Consider the following 14,261-nt stretch of genomic DNA (forward strand, 5'->3'; position numbering starts at 1 on the left):
TAACACCTGGGACCATGCTGGGATCACAGTGGGGTCATACTGGGATCATACTGGCATTGTACTGAATGCAACTGAGAGTGACTGGGACCATACTGGGGGCCAATGGCATTATACTGAGAGTGACTGGGACCATACTGGGTGTGACTGGGAGCCACAGGCCCATGCTGGGAGTGACCTGGGCAGCCCTGTGAGGAACTGGGGCAACTGGCCCAGCTGGGGCTCAGGGTTGTTCTCCCCCAGGGCTGCCCCGGGTCCTACTGCCACCTCCGACTCCACAAAGCCAAGGGACAGGGGACAGGGACAGGGGACAGCTGAGGAACAGGGCACAGCCAGGGAACACGGTCTGGCTGAGGGACACTGAGCTCCAGCACTTTGGGCTGTTGCCCTCGGGCTCCCAGCACAGGCCCAGGGGCAGAATCCCCTCCAGGAACTGCTGTTTGCTGTAAGCTTTGCTCTGGAACATTCCCCAGGGGCCTCTGCAGCAGCTGTAGCCCGGCCAGGTGCCCGGGGCCACCAAAGCCACCCCAGCAGTGCCCTCCTGCCCCGGGCAGGGCACAGAACAGCCAAGGAAAGGCTCGTGCTGGGCTCAGGGCAGGGACAGGACACTCCCCTGGTGCTGCCACGGACACAGCAGAGCAGGCCTGGGCAAAGGATTGGCATCCATGTCCCAGGGAATCCCAGCAGGGATTACGTCTCATTGCACTGCTGGCATTGCATTGGTCATCAGTTCAAATAATTTCCCCATGGAATTCTCATGGCAATGGCTTGGGGGGAGACCCATCCATGGAATTCTCACCTGACTGGGATGAGAGTGAGATCCGGCCATGGAAATTCCATGGGAATTTCTGCATTCCCAAGTCTCCCATTCCTGAATCCCACACTCCCACAGGAACTCCCCTCCTCCTCCCACACCCACCTTTGTGCTCCAGAGCCTCCTGATGTATATGTCTCCCAGGGGTCCCGTCCATGTCCCCCCAATCAAGGACTGGGGGACCCCCGGGCTGGGCTCCGACAGCGCCACTTCCAGGCACTGCAGGGAGTGCAGAACTGGGGGGACACCAAGATTTGGGAGAGCTGGGGGGCAGAAAGTGAGAGTTTTGGGATCCATGGCAGTCAACAGGCCAAGGAAAGGGGGGACATGAACGGCTGGCAGAGCTGGGAAGGAGGCTCAGAGCAAAAGAAAGGGGGTGCAGGCACTGGGAGAGCTGGGATGGGGTGTCCAGAGAATCCTGTGCCCAGGAAAGGGGTGCCAGGATTCCTCAGTGAGAAAAAGGAGGGGCTGGGGGCTGGGAAATGCAGGAATGGAGGGCCCAGGGGTCCCAGGTCAGGGAAAAGGATGGGGCAGGGGCCTGGGAGAGGTGGGGGCTGGGGAAAGGCTGAGTTGGTGCTGGATGAGGGAGTGCAGAGGGGTCTCAGTGCCGGGCAAAGGGGTAAAAGGGCATCTCGGGTCTCAGGAATGGGGGTGCAGGGGGGACTTAGGGTCACAGAAATGGGGGGGCAGGGACTGGGAGAGGCAGAAGGGAGTTCCAGGGGGGCCTTGAGCCCAGGAAAGGGGAGTCCAGGGTTTCCCAAAAAAGGAGGGTAACAGGGTGGGGACACCCGGGGTGGTCGGGAAGGGCAAGTTCAGGGGGTCTCTGGTTCTGCAGAAAGGTGGGGCTGGGGGCTGGGAAAGGCAGGAATGGGGGTCCAAGGCGTCCCAGGGCGTCCCAGGGTCAGGCACACGGGAAGTCTGGAGGCTGGGAGCCATGGGATGGCTGGCAAAAGGGGAGCAGGGGGTGCTGGTGTCCGGGAATGGGGGATTCAGGGGGGTCCCTATGCAGCATAAGGGGAGCAGGGGGTCCCGGTGGCAGGAATGGCAATTCAGGGTCCCGGTGCCGGGGGTTCCACTCCCTCCCTCACCCCCCAGGCGCACCCCCAGCCCCAGCGCTGGAGCCATCCCGCTGCTCCCACTCACTCCCAGTATGATCCCAGTGTAACTCAGTCGCCCAGGAGCTGCTCGCAGTATGATCCTGTTATGAGTAAAAAAGTTACCTGTTTTTTTTTAAGAGAAGGAGCTGCAGAGTTTTGGGTTGAGCTGGGATTTGATCGCTGGCCAAGAGTTCTTTGTTAGTTAAATGTTGTAATCACCTATTGAGTATCCTTAAGTATCGACTTTTAACTCTCTATTGTGGAGAATTTTTGTTTTTCGGTACCACCCCAGCCTGCTGCCAGGAGGATGACAACCCTCCCCCCGGACGGTGGGGAGAGAGGGGGATATTTGCATCTCAGGAGACATGCAAATTTATCTCCAAACCCAGACTGCATTGGGACAAAACCTTCACCAAATCCTGGAAAATACCCCAAAAGAGACGAGCCAAAGCAGAATAGAGAGGTCAGGGTGGTGTTTGCACAGCAGGGCCGAGGTCCGAAGCCAGCAGAGACACTGAGAACCTCGGTCACTCCTCGCCCCAACAAGAAATGATGCCAGCCGGACCCAGGACCCGCTGGACTGGCACTCCAAACAGAACCCTGGGTGTACCCCACTGCCCTTGGGAGGACAGGACTCCCGGCTCTGCCCTGTAGGGGACGGATCTGCAAATCCTCCTTTTCTGAATCACTGCTGGGAGTGGTGGCCTGCGGACCTGCCAAAACCTCTGTCTTGAGCTGATCACTGCTGATACAGGCATTAAATAGGAATATCTCCTGCCCATGTTTATTTCACTGTGCATTTTCACCTCAGCCCCCAAGGGCAGAACCTGCCCCAGCCCCAATAAAGAGCTCCTGAGGGATTCCAGAGCTGCCCCCCTAGGTGTGAACCCCACCCCGTGCCATGTGCTCAATCCTGGGGATAGTTGTTGTTAATATTATTATTATTAGCCTTGGAGCCCAAAAGGGCCCTTGCAGGAGGGTTTTGGCGCCCATGTTCTCAGAAGGGTCCTTGCACAGGGCTTTATTCCCCAGCGGGAAGGGCTGAGGGGAGTGGGGAGAGCTGAGGGAAAGGACTGAGGGGAGCATACAGGGCTGAGGGAATGGGAAGGAATTAGGGAGAGGACTTAGGGAGTGGGGAGGGCTGAGGGGATCAGGAGATTGAGGGAACAGGCTGAGGGAGTGGGGAGGGCTGAGGGGAGCAGGAGATTGAGGGAGCGGGGAGGGCTGAGGGGAGCAGGAGATTGAGGGAGCGGGGAGGGCTGAGGGGAGCAGGAGATTGAGGGAGCGGGGAGGGCTGAGGGGAGCAGGAGATTGAGGGAGCGGGGAGGGCTGAGGGGATCAGGAGATGGAGGGAGTGGGGAGGGCTGAGGGGATCAGGAGATTGAGGGAGCGGGGAGGGCTGAGGGGAGCAGGAGATGGAGGGAGCGGGGAGGGCTGAGGGGAGCAGGAGATTGAGGGAGCGGGGAGGGCTGAGGGGAGCGCGGCCAGGCCCAGCCCGGTTGCTCTGAGGGAGCCCCGCCCGCGCCGCCAACTCTCGCGAGAGCTGCAGAAAAGGGCGGGAATCTCGGGAAGGGGGCGTGGCCCTGTATTGGGCGTTGCCGCACTGCCACACCCACTCAGGGGCAGGGCAAGAAATGAGCGCGGGAACCCCAAAAGTGGGAGTGGGACCCAAAAAAAAATGAGCCCAGGCAGACCAGAAGTGGGGCTGAGACCCCCAGGGACCCCACCCCATGGGCCTGGGACCCCCAAAAGTGGGGCTGGCTTAGGGTTAACCCCGACCTCAAACCCAGCCCCAACTGCAGCCCCTTCCTAAACCCACAGCCCTAAACCAAACCCCACCTTTAAGCCTGACCTTACATTCAGCCCCCAATTCTTATTATTTATTATTATTAGCCATTAAACAAAATCCATAATATATTTCACATTTTTATATAAGGAATATTAATTAATAGAAATAATATATATAATGTATATATAGTTAATATAAATTATAAATACGATAAAATAATAAATGATATAATAAATTATAATAAATAATCAGTCCATGCCTGGTTTGGGCTGTCTGATTTTACTGAATTTTATTTATTTCAGAGCCTGGGGGCCCTTGAGGGGTCTCCATCCATGTCACACTGGGGGCACTGAGAGCGACTGGGGGGGCCCTGTGCCTCTAAACCCACAGAACAATAAAATAATTAAATAATTAATCATTTGGAAAGCCCCTGGGTGTGACAGGGATGGAATCTCTGGCTGCCCCATGCTCCCAAGCCCAGGGGATTGGGATTTGTTTGCATTTTTATCTCAAGTGCTACTTGAGAGAACAAAAAGCAGCTAAATAAGTAGCTAAAGTATCAGCCAAACTAACAATCAGCCAGATAAACAGCCAAATAATCAACCAGCCAAATTATAAATCAAATTATCAGCCAAATTACAAGCTGTTAGAATTCATTTCTGCCCATTTGCCTTTGCCTGGTGCCCCCAGATGCTCCAGGTCCGTCCCCTCTGCCTCTGGGGGGTATGAGGGGGCCCGGGGGGTTCCCCTCCCTAAATTCACTTTTCATTTCTGTCGCCTCCCTTAATTAGGGGGGGGCCCGATGGTCCCCCAGTTCAGGGGTGGGGACCCCCAGCAGCCCCCAGGTGTGACAAGGATGGGCACAGCCCCGGGGTGGGGGCTGGGCTTTGTGATTTGTTCGTGTTTTCACCTCAAGGGACTCCTTGGGGGAGTCAATATCAGCCAAAGCTTCCCACAACTTGTAACATTTGATTTTTGTAAAATTGGATTTTTGTAAAATTGGATTTTTTTTTTCCCATCTGTTGTAAAATTTGATTTCTGTAAATTCTGATTTCCATTGCCCGGAGCCTGGGGGATGCTCAGGGGCTCTCTCTGGGCCCAGGGCTGCCTGGAGGGGCTCTGGGGATGCTCCCCTGCCCCTCTCACCCCGCAGGATGCTCGGTGGGGGTCTCCACCCTTCTCACCCTTGAAGGACACCGGGGGGGTCTCCGTCCTCCCGCCATTCACAGGGGGTGGGGGTCTCTGGCCGTCTCTTTTGGGGTCTCCATTTCTGCATTTAGGGGCACCCGGGGTGCCCATAAATTTTTCTGAAACCCAAATGAGGACAGATTCCATTAATTCCATAAAATTCCAATAAATTCTTGTCCTGGTTTAGGGCAAAAAGGGCTTCTCCAAAAGCAAACCCACAGGTCCCCTCCCCCCCAACCGGTTCGGGAAGAATTCCTCGGAGAGAGGTGGAAAGAACCTGTTTATTTGACAAGCACAGCACCCCCAGCACACACAATGAACAATACTGGATGACACCACTCTTCCACTGCTCTGAAAGAGATGACAAATTCAGAAAGTCTCTCCTGGGGGTGGTTTGCTGTTATCAGTCCCTCCGGCGCTGGGGCAGCTGCTGCAGCCACAAGGTGCAAACTCTCTCTCCGTGTTCCAAATCCCAGTCCGGAGCAGTCAGCAGGTCCAAACGAGGGGGGGGACAGTCCAGAAAGGAATTTGGACTGTTTAGCTAAATAAAGTAACTAGTGAGAAGCGGGGGGAAAAAAAAAACAAGAGCAAGCAAAGCAGAAGCGAAGCAGAAGCAAGAGCAAAGGCAAAAAGCAGGGCAAAAAGCCAAAAAGCATCACTAAGTCCTGATGCTATCTGGATGTCCCGCCGAGTGGCTGATAAGAGGCCCAAAACAAAACTCTCACTCTGCCAGTCTTAAAGGCACAGAACATAATATCCAGCATAAATTACACACACACGAATGGGGATAACAGTCACCCTAGGACACCAACACAATCCATCCTCCAATACCCCCAGTGCCAGATTCCCGTATCTCTTGCTGCCCCTCCCCTCCCAGAGCTTTCCCTGGGGGACACCCCAGAGCTGAGCCCGGCCCCAAACCCACCATGTGGGAGAGCAAGGGGAACAAGGGACATGTGATCAGGTGGGTGATTGGCATCTCAGTCACTGCAGACCCTGGGGAGCACTGGGCAATGCTGACCACCTGCAGACAAGGCTGAGGGTTGGGGAGTGACAATTCCCACATCCATACATCCTGATATTCCTTTCCCTGCAGATGCCAAACCCCTCCAATCTCCCTCTCCAAAGCACTTGCCAGAGGGGAATATGCCCTGCCCTGTCCCTCATCCTGTTACACCTGCAGCCACGGAGCCCTCCCAGAGCACCTGGGTCATGGCCCTGGCTCTGGGCCCAGGCCAGCACTGGCCCTGAGCAGGATGTGCCCATCCCAGGGGACATGGGCAACTGGGCACCTGTCCCCAGGCTCTGAGCTAACTGGGGTAACAGAGGTACCCTGTGAGGAGGAGGGGCGTTGGTACCCTGCCAGCATCTCTGACAAGCCCTGAGGCACCAGGAGGACATTCAGACATCTTGGGCTCTCCAGGAAGGAAAATCCACAGTGAACTGGTTCCTGAGAGCTGTCCATGGCTGTGATTCCTGTTTGACATTCCAGGGCATTAGTGAAGGGTTCTGCACATCTCTTTCCCCAGGGACAATGTGGATCCATCCGAGATGTGTTGTGGCCCAGCTGGGAAAACACTTCAGGCCACTGCCTTGACCGTTTGCTCTGGAACTTTCAAAGGAGCCACAGTGCCCACGGAGGAAGATTATCCTTGGGGGTTTTGGTACTTTGTGCCCATGGAGGAGAGACCAAAGTGTCCCGTGGGGGATTCTTGACCAGGTGTATAACTGCTGTGACATCACTGGTGAGCTGAGGTGTCCTAACGTGATGTTAAGATGCTTGTATCCCCATTCGTGTGTGCTGTTTATGCTGGATATTATGTTCTGTGCCTTCAAGACTGGCTCTGAAGAGTGAATGTTTTGTTTTACTTTCTTCTCAGCCTGCTCCTCTACGGCTGGCAAGACATAGAGACGAGACAGTACCGTGTGCTAATTTTTGCTTTTTGCCCTGCTTTTCGCTTTCTTCTTTCTCATGCTTCTACTTTGCTTCTGCTTGCTGTTGCTTCTGCTTATTAGCTAGTTTAGTTAAACAGTCCAAATTTCTTCCTGGACTGTTTCTCCTTTCCTGTTTGGACCTATTTGAACCTGCTCTGGACTGGGACCTGGGAAACACAGAGAGAGAGTTTGCACCTTGTGGCTGCAGCAGCTGCCCCAGCACTGGAGGGACTGATAACAGAGCGACCACCCCAGGAGAGACTTTCTGAATTTGTCATCTTTTTCAGAGTGGTGAAAGAGTGGTGTCATCCGGTATTGTTCATTTTGTGTGCTGGGGGTGCTGTGCTTGTCAAATAAACAGGTTCTTTCCACCTCTCTCTGAGGAATCCTTCCCGAACCAGCTGGGGAGGGGCCATGTGGGTTTGCTTTTGGAGAAGCCCTTTTTGGGGGATTCTCTCCCAAATTTGCCATAAACCAGGACAAAATTTGGTGCCCAATGCATGGGGCTCGAGAGAGAGAGTGGGAAAACCCTGTTTTGAGTGCATTTTGGTTGTCATTACTCTGTGTCTGTATAAAACAGTTAATAGCCATGCTTTTTGAATTCATAATGTCTATTGGGGTGAAGGCTTGCATGCATTTCTGGTCCCTAGGGTTTTTTGAGCTCTTAATACCTCTATGGTCCCTCAGTTTATTTTCTTATCCAGAAATAGCTCTTGTATTGATAGCTATTCTGGTCACTGCCCCTCTGCTGTAAAAGCTCCCTAATATGTAGCTTTTACAGCAGAGGGGCAGTGACCAGAATAGCTATCCTGCTGGGCTTGGTGGTAATGGCTTGTAAGAGGTTTATAAACATGCTGGGGTCTGCTCCAGGTGTGAATGGTTCATGGTTATGCTTATGCATCCAGCTTGTTAGAGGAGGAGCAGGGGGTGAGGCTTTTCAGCCTTTGCTTTCCTTCTTCTCCTCTGAATCTGTTACATCACTGCTGGAGAATGTTCAGTTTCCCCTGAATGTTAAAGAGACCATCTTTCTGGGATTCAGTCTGGTAAGCTTCCTCTACACAGTCTGCTGCTTCTCTAGAATGAGGGCTGAGATTTCTAGATGGGCTGATGAGACCCCTGACTCAGGAGTAGACCCAGGAGTGGAAAATGCTGAGTGGTGTGGGAAATGGGAGAATATGGGCCAAATCCTGAAGGAATTCTCTGACCCTGTGGTCTGGGACTTTCCCCATGAACAAATTCAGAACCCAGCTGAGGTGGGGGAATACCTGAAAGAGAAGTACCAGGATGACCCTAAGGAGAAAAAGATCATTGCAGTGAGCTGGGCCTTGGCCTATGCTTATGGCACACTGCTAGATACTGTGGGGCAGCAGAGAGAGGCAGGGGGGCAGGGAGATAAATCAGCAGCTTTCCCAGTCAGTCAGGCTGCAGCCAACAGCCCAGGCTCAAAGCCAGCAGCCGAGCTAGAGAGTGAGCCTGAGCCTAAGCCAGCAGCTAAACCAGACAATAAGCCTCAACCAATGGCTGTTGCTACCAGCACTAGAAGTGGGAAATGCATGGACAAGACCAATCGACCTGTGGATGATGATGATGATGCAGGAGAAGGGCTCTCAATGCCTCCTGACACAAAATCAGGAGTCAAAGCCACAGGTGCAAGATCAGAAGCCAATATGGAGTCCTTTTCCCTGAAGGACTTCCGTGGCCTAAGGAAGATCACAGCTATATCTCCACCATCCAGCAAGAAAGAAACACAAGCTTTCCTAAGTGCCATAGGCTTTTGGAGAATGCACATTGCTGAGTACAATCAGATCGTGAGCCCTCTTTACCTGGTCACTCGTAAGAAGAACACTTTGCTGAGCCCTGAGCAGCAACAAGCCTTCACCCAGATCAAGCAGGAGATCGCTCATGAGGTTGCCCTTGGCCCGGTCAAGACGAGACCAGAAATAAAGAACGTGCTCTGCTCTGCAGCCAAGAACCACAGTTTGTCCAGGAGCCTTTAGCAGAAAGTGCCTGAAGAGACTCGAAGCTGACCACTAAAATTTTAGAGTCAAAGCTACAGTGGGTCTGAAGCCAACTATACCCCAACAGAGAACGAAATTTTAGCAGCCTATGAAAGAGTCCAAGCTGCCTCAGAAGTAATAAGCACTGAAGCACAACTCCTCCTGGCACCCCGACTACCAGTACTAGAGTAGATGCTCAAAGCACAAGTTCCCTCCACGCACCATGCCACCAGTGCTACATGGAGCAAATGGATAGCTCTGATCACACAGCGCGCCCGTATTAGAAAACTGAATCACCCTGAGATTCTAGAAATAATTAAAAAACTAGCCAGAAAGTAAAAACTTTAGTCTTGCTGATGAAGAAGCACAAGAAGTAACACGTACTGAAGAAGCTCCACCATACAATCAACTGCCAGCAGAAGAAACACACTGTGCTCTTTGCACTGATGGTCCTTGTTGCATTGTAAGAATAAAACAAAAGAGGAAAGCAGCCGTACAGAGCCCCACAAGACAGGCTGCAGAGGCCACTGAAAAAGAAAGTAGATCAAGCCAACTGGCTGAACTGAAAGCTGTTCAACTGGCCCTAGGTATTGCTGAGAGAGAGAAGCAGCCAAAGCTCTACCTCTACACTGATTCATAGATAGTAGCCAATGCTCTGTGAAGATAATTAGAGAGGTGGAAAGAAGCTAACTAGAAACATAGAAGAAAACCAAATTGAGCTGCTGATGAGTAGAAAGACATTGCTACCAGAGTAAAGAAGCTACCTGTGAAGGTCTGCCATGTAGATGCCCATGTCCCCAAGAGCAGAGCCAACGAGGAGCACCAACACAAAGAGCAGGTAGACCAGGCTGCAAAGATAAGTGTCCAAGACAGACCTAGATGGAAAACACAAGGGAGAGTTATTCCTTGCTCGATGAGCCCATGATGCCTCAGGCCCTCAGAGTAGAGAGGCCACATATAAGTGGGCACGAGACCGAGGGGTGGATCTAACCATGGACAGTATTTCTCAGGTTATCCATGACTGTGAGATGTGTGCTGCCATCCAGCCAGCCAAGTGAGTGAAGCCCCTGTGGTATGGTGGGCAGTGGTCCAAGTACAGGTATGGGGAGGCCTGGCAGATTGACTACATCCCACTGCTCCAGACACGCCAAGGCAAGCACCACGTGCTGACCATGGCAGAAGCCACCACGGGATGGCTGGAAACCCACCCTGTGTCTCATGGCACTGCCTGTAACACCATCCTGGGCCTGGAAAAGCAGGTCCTGTGGAGGCATGGTACCCCTGAAAAGATTGAGTCAGACCACAAGACTCATTTCAAGAACGGCCTTATCAACACCTGAGCTAAAGAACACAGCATTGAGTGAGTGTACCATATCCCCTACCAGGCACCAGCTGCAAGCAAAGTACAGAAGTACAACAGACTGTTAAAAACCACCTCGAAAGCATTAGGTAGAAGATCTTTCAAAAACTGAGAGCAGCATCTGGCAAAGGCCACCTGGTTAGTTAACACCCAAGGCTCTACTAACCGAGTAAGCCCTGCCCAATCTGAGCCTTTGCATAGAATAAATAGAGACAAAGTCCCAGTGGGACATGTCAGAAGTTTGTTAGAGAAGAGAGTTTAGATTAATTCTGCCTTGAATACAGACAAACCCATTTGTAAGGTTGTTTTTGCTCAAAGACCAGGTTGCACATAGTAAATAATGCAAAGAGAAGAACACAATGTGTACCTCAGAGAGATCTGATTGTTGGGTGAGACCTATGTGTAAATATCACTGTTTGCTAAATGTTACTGCCATTGTCTGTGTGTAGCTGTATATTAGATGTCTGATGTATGTGTCTGTAGAGTTAGAATTTATATTAGTTTTAGTAGAAAGCTGACAATATGGGGATAAGGAGTAGAATGTCCTAGGCTGACCATGTGATGCTTTTATCCCTAATCGCCTTGTTCTGTTTCTGCTGAATAATAAGTTTTGCACCTTTAAGACTTGTTTCAGGGAGTGAAGGGGGAGAGAAGAAGCAGCAGTTTGTTTTCAGACACTGCACTCACTCCTCCATATTCCTGCTCCTGGACTGTGTTGTCTGCAGACAGACAGACAGCGGGACAGAGCTCTCCTTTGTTTTAGTTAGTTTAGCTAGCTGGGGCAAAGAAGTTCCCTGGACTGGGTTTTTTTCCCCTTTCTTTGGCCCTGTTCAAGCCTGCTCTGTCCTGAACACCAGCAGAGCACCGGCAGCTCCACCTGAGGCCCCCGGGCCGGGCCTGGCCCGCGGCATTTCCAGCACCGGAGGGGCTGAGCAGAGACTGAGTGAGCTGAACTGCAACCCAGGGGGGACTTTGTGAGTTTGGCATCTCTTTTGGAGCAGCAAAGAGTTTCATTGTTTAACACTGTTTAAGTTTTATTGTTTAATGGACAGTTTTTTTCCACTTTTCTCCAAGGAGGTATTTTCTCCCGGACCGGTTGGGGGGAGGGGGGATTGAATCTGCTTTCCTAGAGGAGCCCTTTGAGGGGTTCTCTCCCAACTTGCCCTGAACCAGGACAGTGACAGTCTCCGGAATTTTGGGGGTTTTATTGAGATATTTGGGATTTTTTATTGGATTTTTGGGAGCATTATTAGGATTCTTTCCAGGTCCAGGAATTTTGAGGATTTTTTTTTGTTCTTTGGTCGGATTTGCGGGGGGTTTGTGGGGGTTTTTTGGGTGCTGCCAAGATTTCTTTGGGTCTTGGGGGGATTTTGTAGGACTTTTTGTTGTTTTGGGCATATTTTTGGGAGGATTGGTGGGATTTAATTGGGATTTTTGTTGGGATTGTTGGGATTTCAATAGATTTTGTGGGCTTTTATTGGGATTCTAGGGTGTTCTAATGTGATTCTGTGAGATTTAATTGGGATTTTGTGGGTTTTATTGGGATTTTCTTGGCTTTTAAGGAGATTTTGGTGCCTCTCAGCCCTTCCCCACAACTGGGGAAAGCCCCAAAGCCCCCTCAGACCACTCAAGGTCCCCCAAAATCCCCCCAAAATTACAATAAGATCTTCCAAAACCCCAGAGAATCCCACAAAACACCAGTGAAACCCACTCAAATTAAAAAATACTCCCAAAAACTTCAATAAATGCCCCAAAACAACCAACCCCCCAGCAAAACCCCAATAAAATCCCCAAATTCCAAAACCCACCAAATCCACAACCACCCCAAAACTCAGTAATTGTCTCCAAAAACCCCAATAATTCCCGCTAAACTCCCAATTAAATTCCCCAAAGCCCAAAAAAGCCACACCCAAATCCCTCCAAAACCCTCCCCAAATCCCGAAAAAAGCTCCCCAAATCCCCCCAGACCCCCTCCAGACTAACTGGGGCCTTCCTGGATCAGGGGGCACTGGACGGAACAGGAGCCACTTCAGGGGGCCCTTGGAGCTTTTTGGGAAGGGGGCACCATGGGAGACCCCCAAAACTGAAGGGGGAACCCCTGCTGTGCCCCCTCCCCCTGAAACCCCAGACCCCGGTTTCAGGGTGGGCCTGGACCCCCCGGGACCCCCAAGTCTCCGGCCCCCCAGGAACCCCCTCCCAGGAACCCAACCATAAGCCCCAGAGCCCCATGGGTTTGCCCAGGTCCCCTGAGACCCCCAGACCCCCAATCGGGCCCAGCCCACGATCTCCCCTGAGACCCCCAGACCCTTCCCAAAACCCACCCAGGACCCTGCCCAGAGACCTCTCCCAAGAATCAACACCAGACCCTCCCAAGACCTTCCTACGCCCCTCCCCAAACCCCCCAGACCTCCCACGTCCCCCCCCCCCCGAGACCCCTCTTAGGACCCATCCGCACCCCCCAGGTCCCCCCACAATGCCCCAGGACCCTCCCCAGACCCCGACCCCACCCAAACCCCCGGACCCTCCCCAAAGCCCCCCAGACCCCCGCAGGACCCTCCAGCACCTGGCCCGAGCCCGGCGGGTCCCGGCGGCGGCGGGGAACGGGGCGCTGCTTCCGGAAGGCGGGCTTTGCTGAGGGGAGCCGCGCTGTGAATGGTTGGTTCTGGGACGTGCAGCGCGGTGATTGGTCGGTTCGGCGGGACGCGCCGCTATTGGCTGGGAGCCCGCGCACGCGGCGGAGGCGGGAAATTGTGAGGGGAGAGCGGCGGAGGAGAAGCTGAGGTGGGGCCGGGGGAAACTGGGGGGGGGGGGGGCTTTGGGGCGGCTGTGAGGGGGTTTGAGGAGAAACGGGGGATTTTTGGGGGCATTGACGGGAAATCGGGGGGTGTGCGGTGGGTTTGGGGGGAATGAGGGTTGAGGGGCTTGGTGGTGTGAGGGCTTTCGGGAGCTTTGGGGGAAAGCTTGAGAGGGTCTGGAGCGTTCTCAGATGGGTTTAGGGGGATCTGAGGGGAATTGGGCAAGGGTCTGAGGGGGATTTGGGGCAGTCTTGTGGATTTGGGGGAGGTCTCAGGTGGGTCTGGGGTGAATTTTGGGGAAAACTGGGGGAGTCTGAGGGTCCTGGGGAGGTTTTGGGGGTCTTGGGGAGTGGTTTTGGGTCTGGAGTGGTCCTGGGCAAACCTTGGGGGGCTCTGGGGGTCCTGGGGAGATTTGGGGGTCCCGGGGCGTCTTAGGCCCACCCTCAGCCGGGGTCTGGGGGTTTCGGGGGGAGGGGGCACAGCAGGGGTTCCCATGGTGCCCCCTCCCCAAAAAGCTCCGAGGGCCCCCTGAAGTGGCTCCTGTTCCCCCGGCCGGTGCCCCCTGATCCAGGATGGCCCCAGTGAGTCTGGGGGGATTTTTGGGGGATTTTAGGAGGGTTTTGGGGATTTGGTGGGGGTTTTTGGGGAGAATTACTGGGTTTTGGGGGGGGAGGGTGTTACATGATTTGGGGGGGTTTGTGGATTTGTGGGGTTTTGGATTTTGGGGGAGTTTATTGTAGTTGTGGAGGGTTTTTTGGGGGGGATTTATTGAAATTTTCGAGAGTGTTTTTAAATTTTGGTTGGCTTCCACTGGTATTTTGTGGGATTTGTGTGTGTTCAGAGGGTTTTTTTTGGGGATTTTGGAGGTTTTTAATGGAATTTTGGGGGGGACTTTGCAGTTATCCTCGGATGTGGGGAAGGGCTGAGAGGCACCAAAATCTCCTTAAAATCCCCAAAAGTCCCTATAAAACCCACAACATCCCAATTAACTCTCACAAAGTCCTGTTGAACACCCTAGAATCCCGATAAACGCCCACAAAATCCATTGAATTTCAACAAATCCCCCCAAAATCCTAGTTAAACTCCACAAATCCCTGCAAAAATGTCCGCAAAACCATAAAAAGTCCTACAAAATCCACCCCGAGACCCAAAGAAATCTTGGCAACACCCAAAAAACCCACAAAAACCTCCCAAAATCCTAACAAAAACTCAAAAAAGTCCTTAAAAAACCCTAACCCCAAAGAATCCCACTAAATGCCTCCACAATTCCAATAAAACCACGCAAAATC

At 52.8% G+C, this 14,261-nt stretch overlaps 3 protein-coding genes across 3 annotated transcripts in view; 2 read left to right on the top strand and 1 right to left on the bottom strand.

Annotated features, from left to right (window-relative positions):
- LOC115484325 (zinc finger protein 239-like) overlaps positions 1-12,817 on the bottom strand; it is an 822,389-nt gene extending 809,572 nt beyond the window's left edge. Inside the window, exon 1 of the mRNA XM_050987306.1 lies at positions 12,741-12,817. The gene's annotated coding sequence lies outside the window, so the exon portion shown is untranslated. The remainder of the gene's footprint in view (positions 1-12,740) is intronic.
- A 24-nt stretch (positions 12,818-12,841) lies between these two features.
- Positions 12,842-14,261, top strand: part of LOC103825373 (zinc finger protein 771-like) — an 18,565-nt gene continuing 17,145 nt past the window's right edge. Inside the window, exon 1 of the mRNA XM_050986895.1 lies at positions 12,842-12,958. The gene's annotated coding sequence lies outside the window, so the exon portion shown is untranslated. The remainder of the gene's footprint in view (positions 12,959-14,261) is intronic.
- The window catches only part of LOC115484910 (zinc finger protein 239-like), a gene marked incomplete at its 5' end in the record, with an annotated part of 63,898 nt that continues 62,521 nt past the window's right edge, over positions 12,885-14,261 (top strand). The window contains 2 exons of the mRNA XM_050986954.1: positions 12,885-12,958; positions 13,488-13,553. Coding sequence (XP_050842911.1) covers positions 12,885-12,958; positions 13,488-13,553 — 140 coding nt within the window. The remainder of the gene's footprint in view (positions 12,959-13,487; positions 13,554-14,261) is intronic.

This window comes from Serinus canaria, chromosome Z, assembly GCF_022539315.1.
Source record: "Serinus canaria isolate serCan28SL12 chromosome Z, serCan2020, whole genome shotgun sequence".
Taxonomy (NCBI): Eukaryota; Metazoa; Chordata; class Aves; order Passeriformes; family Fringillidae; genus Serinus; species Serinus canaria.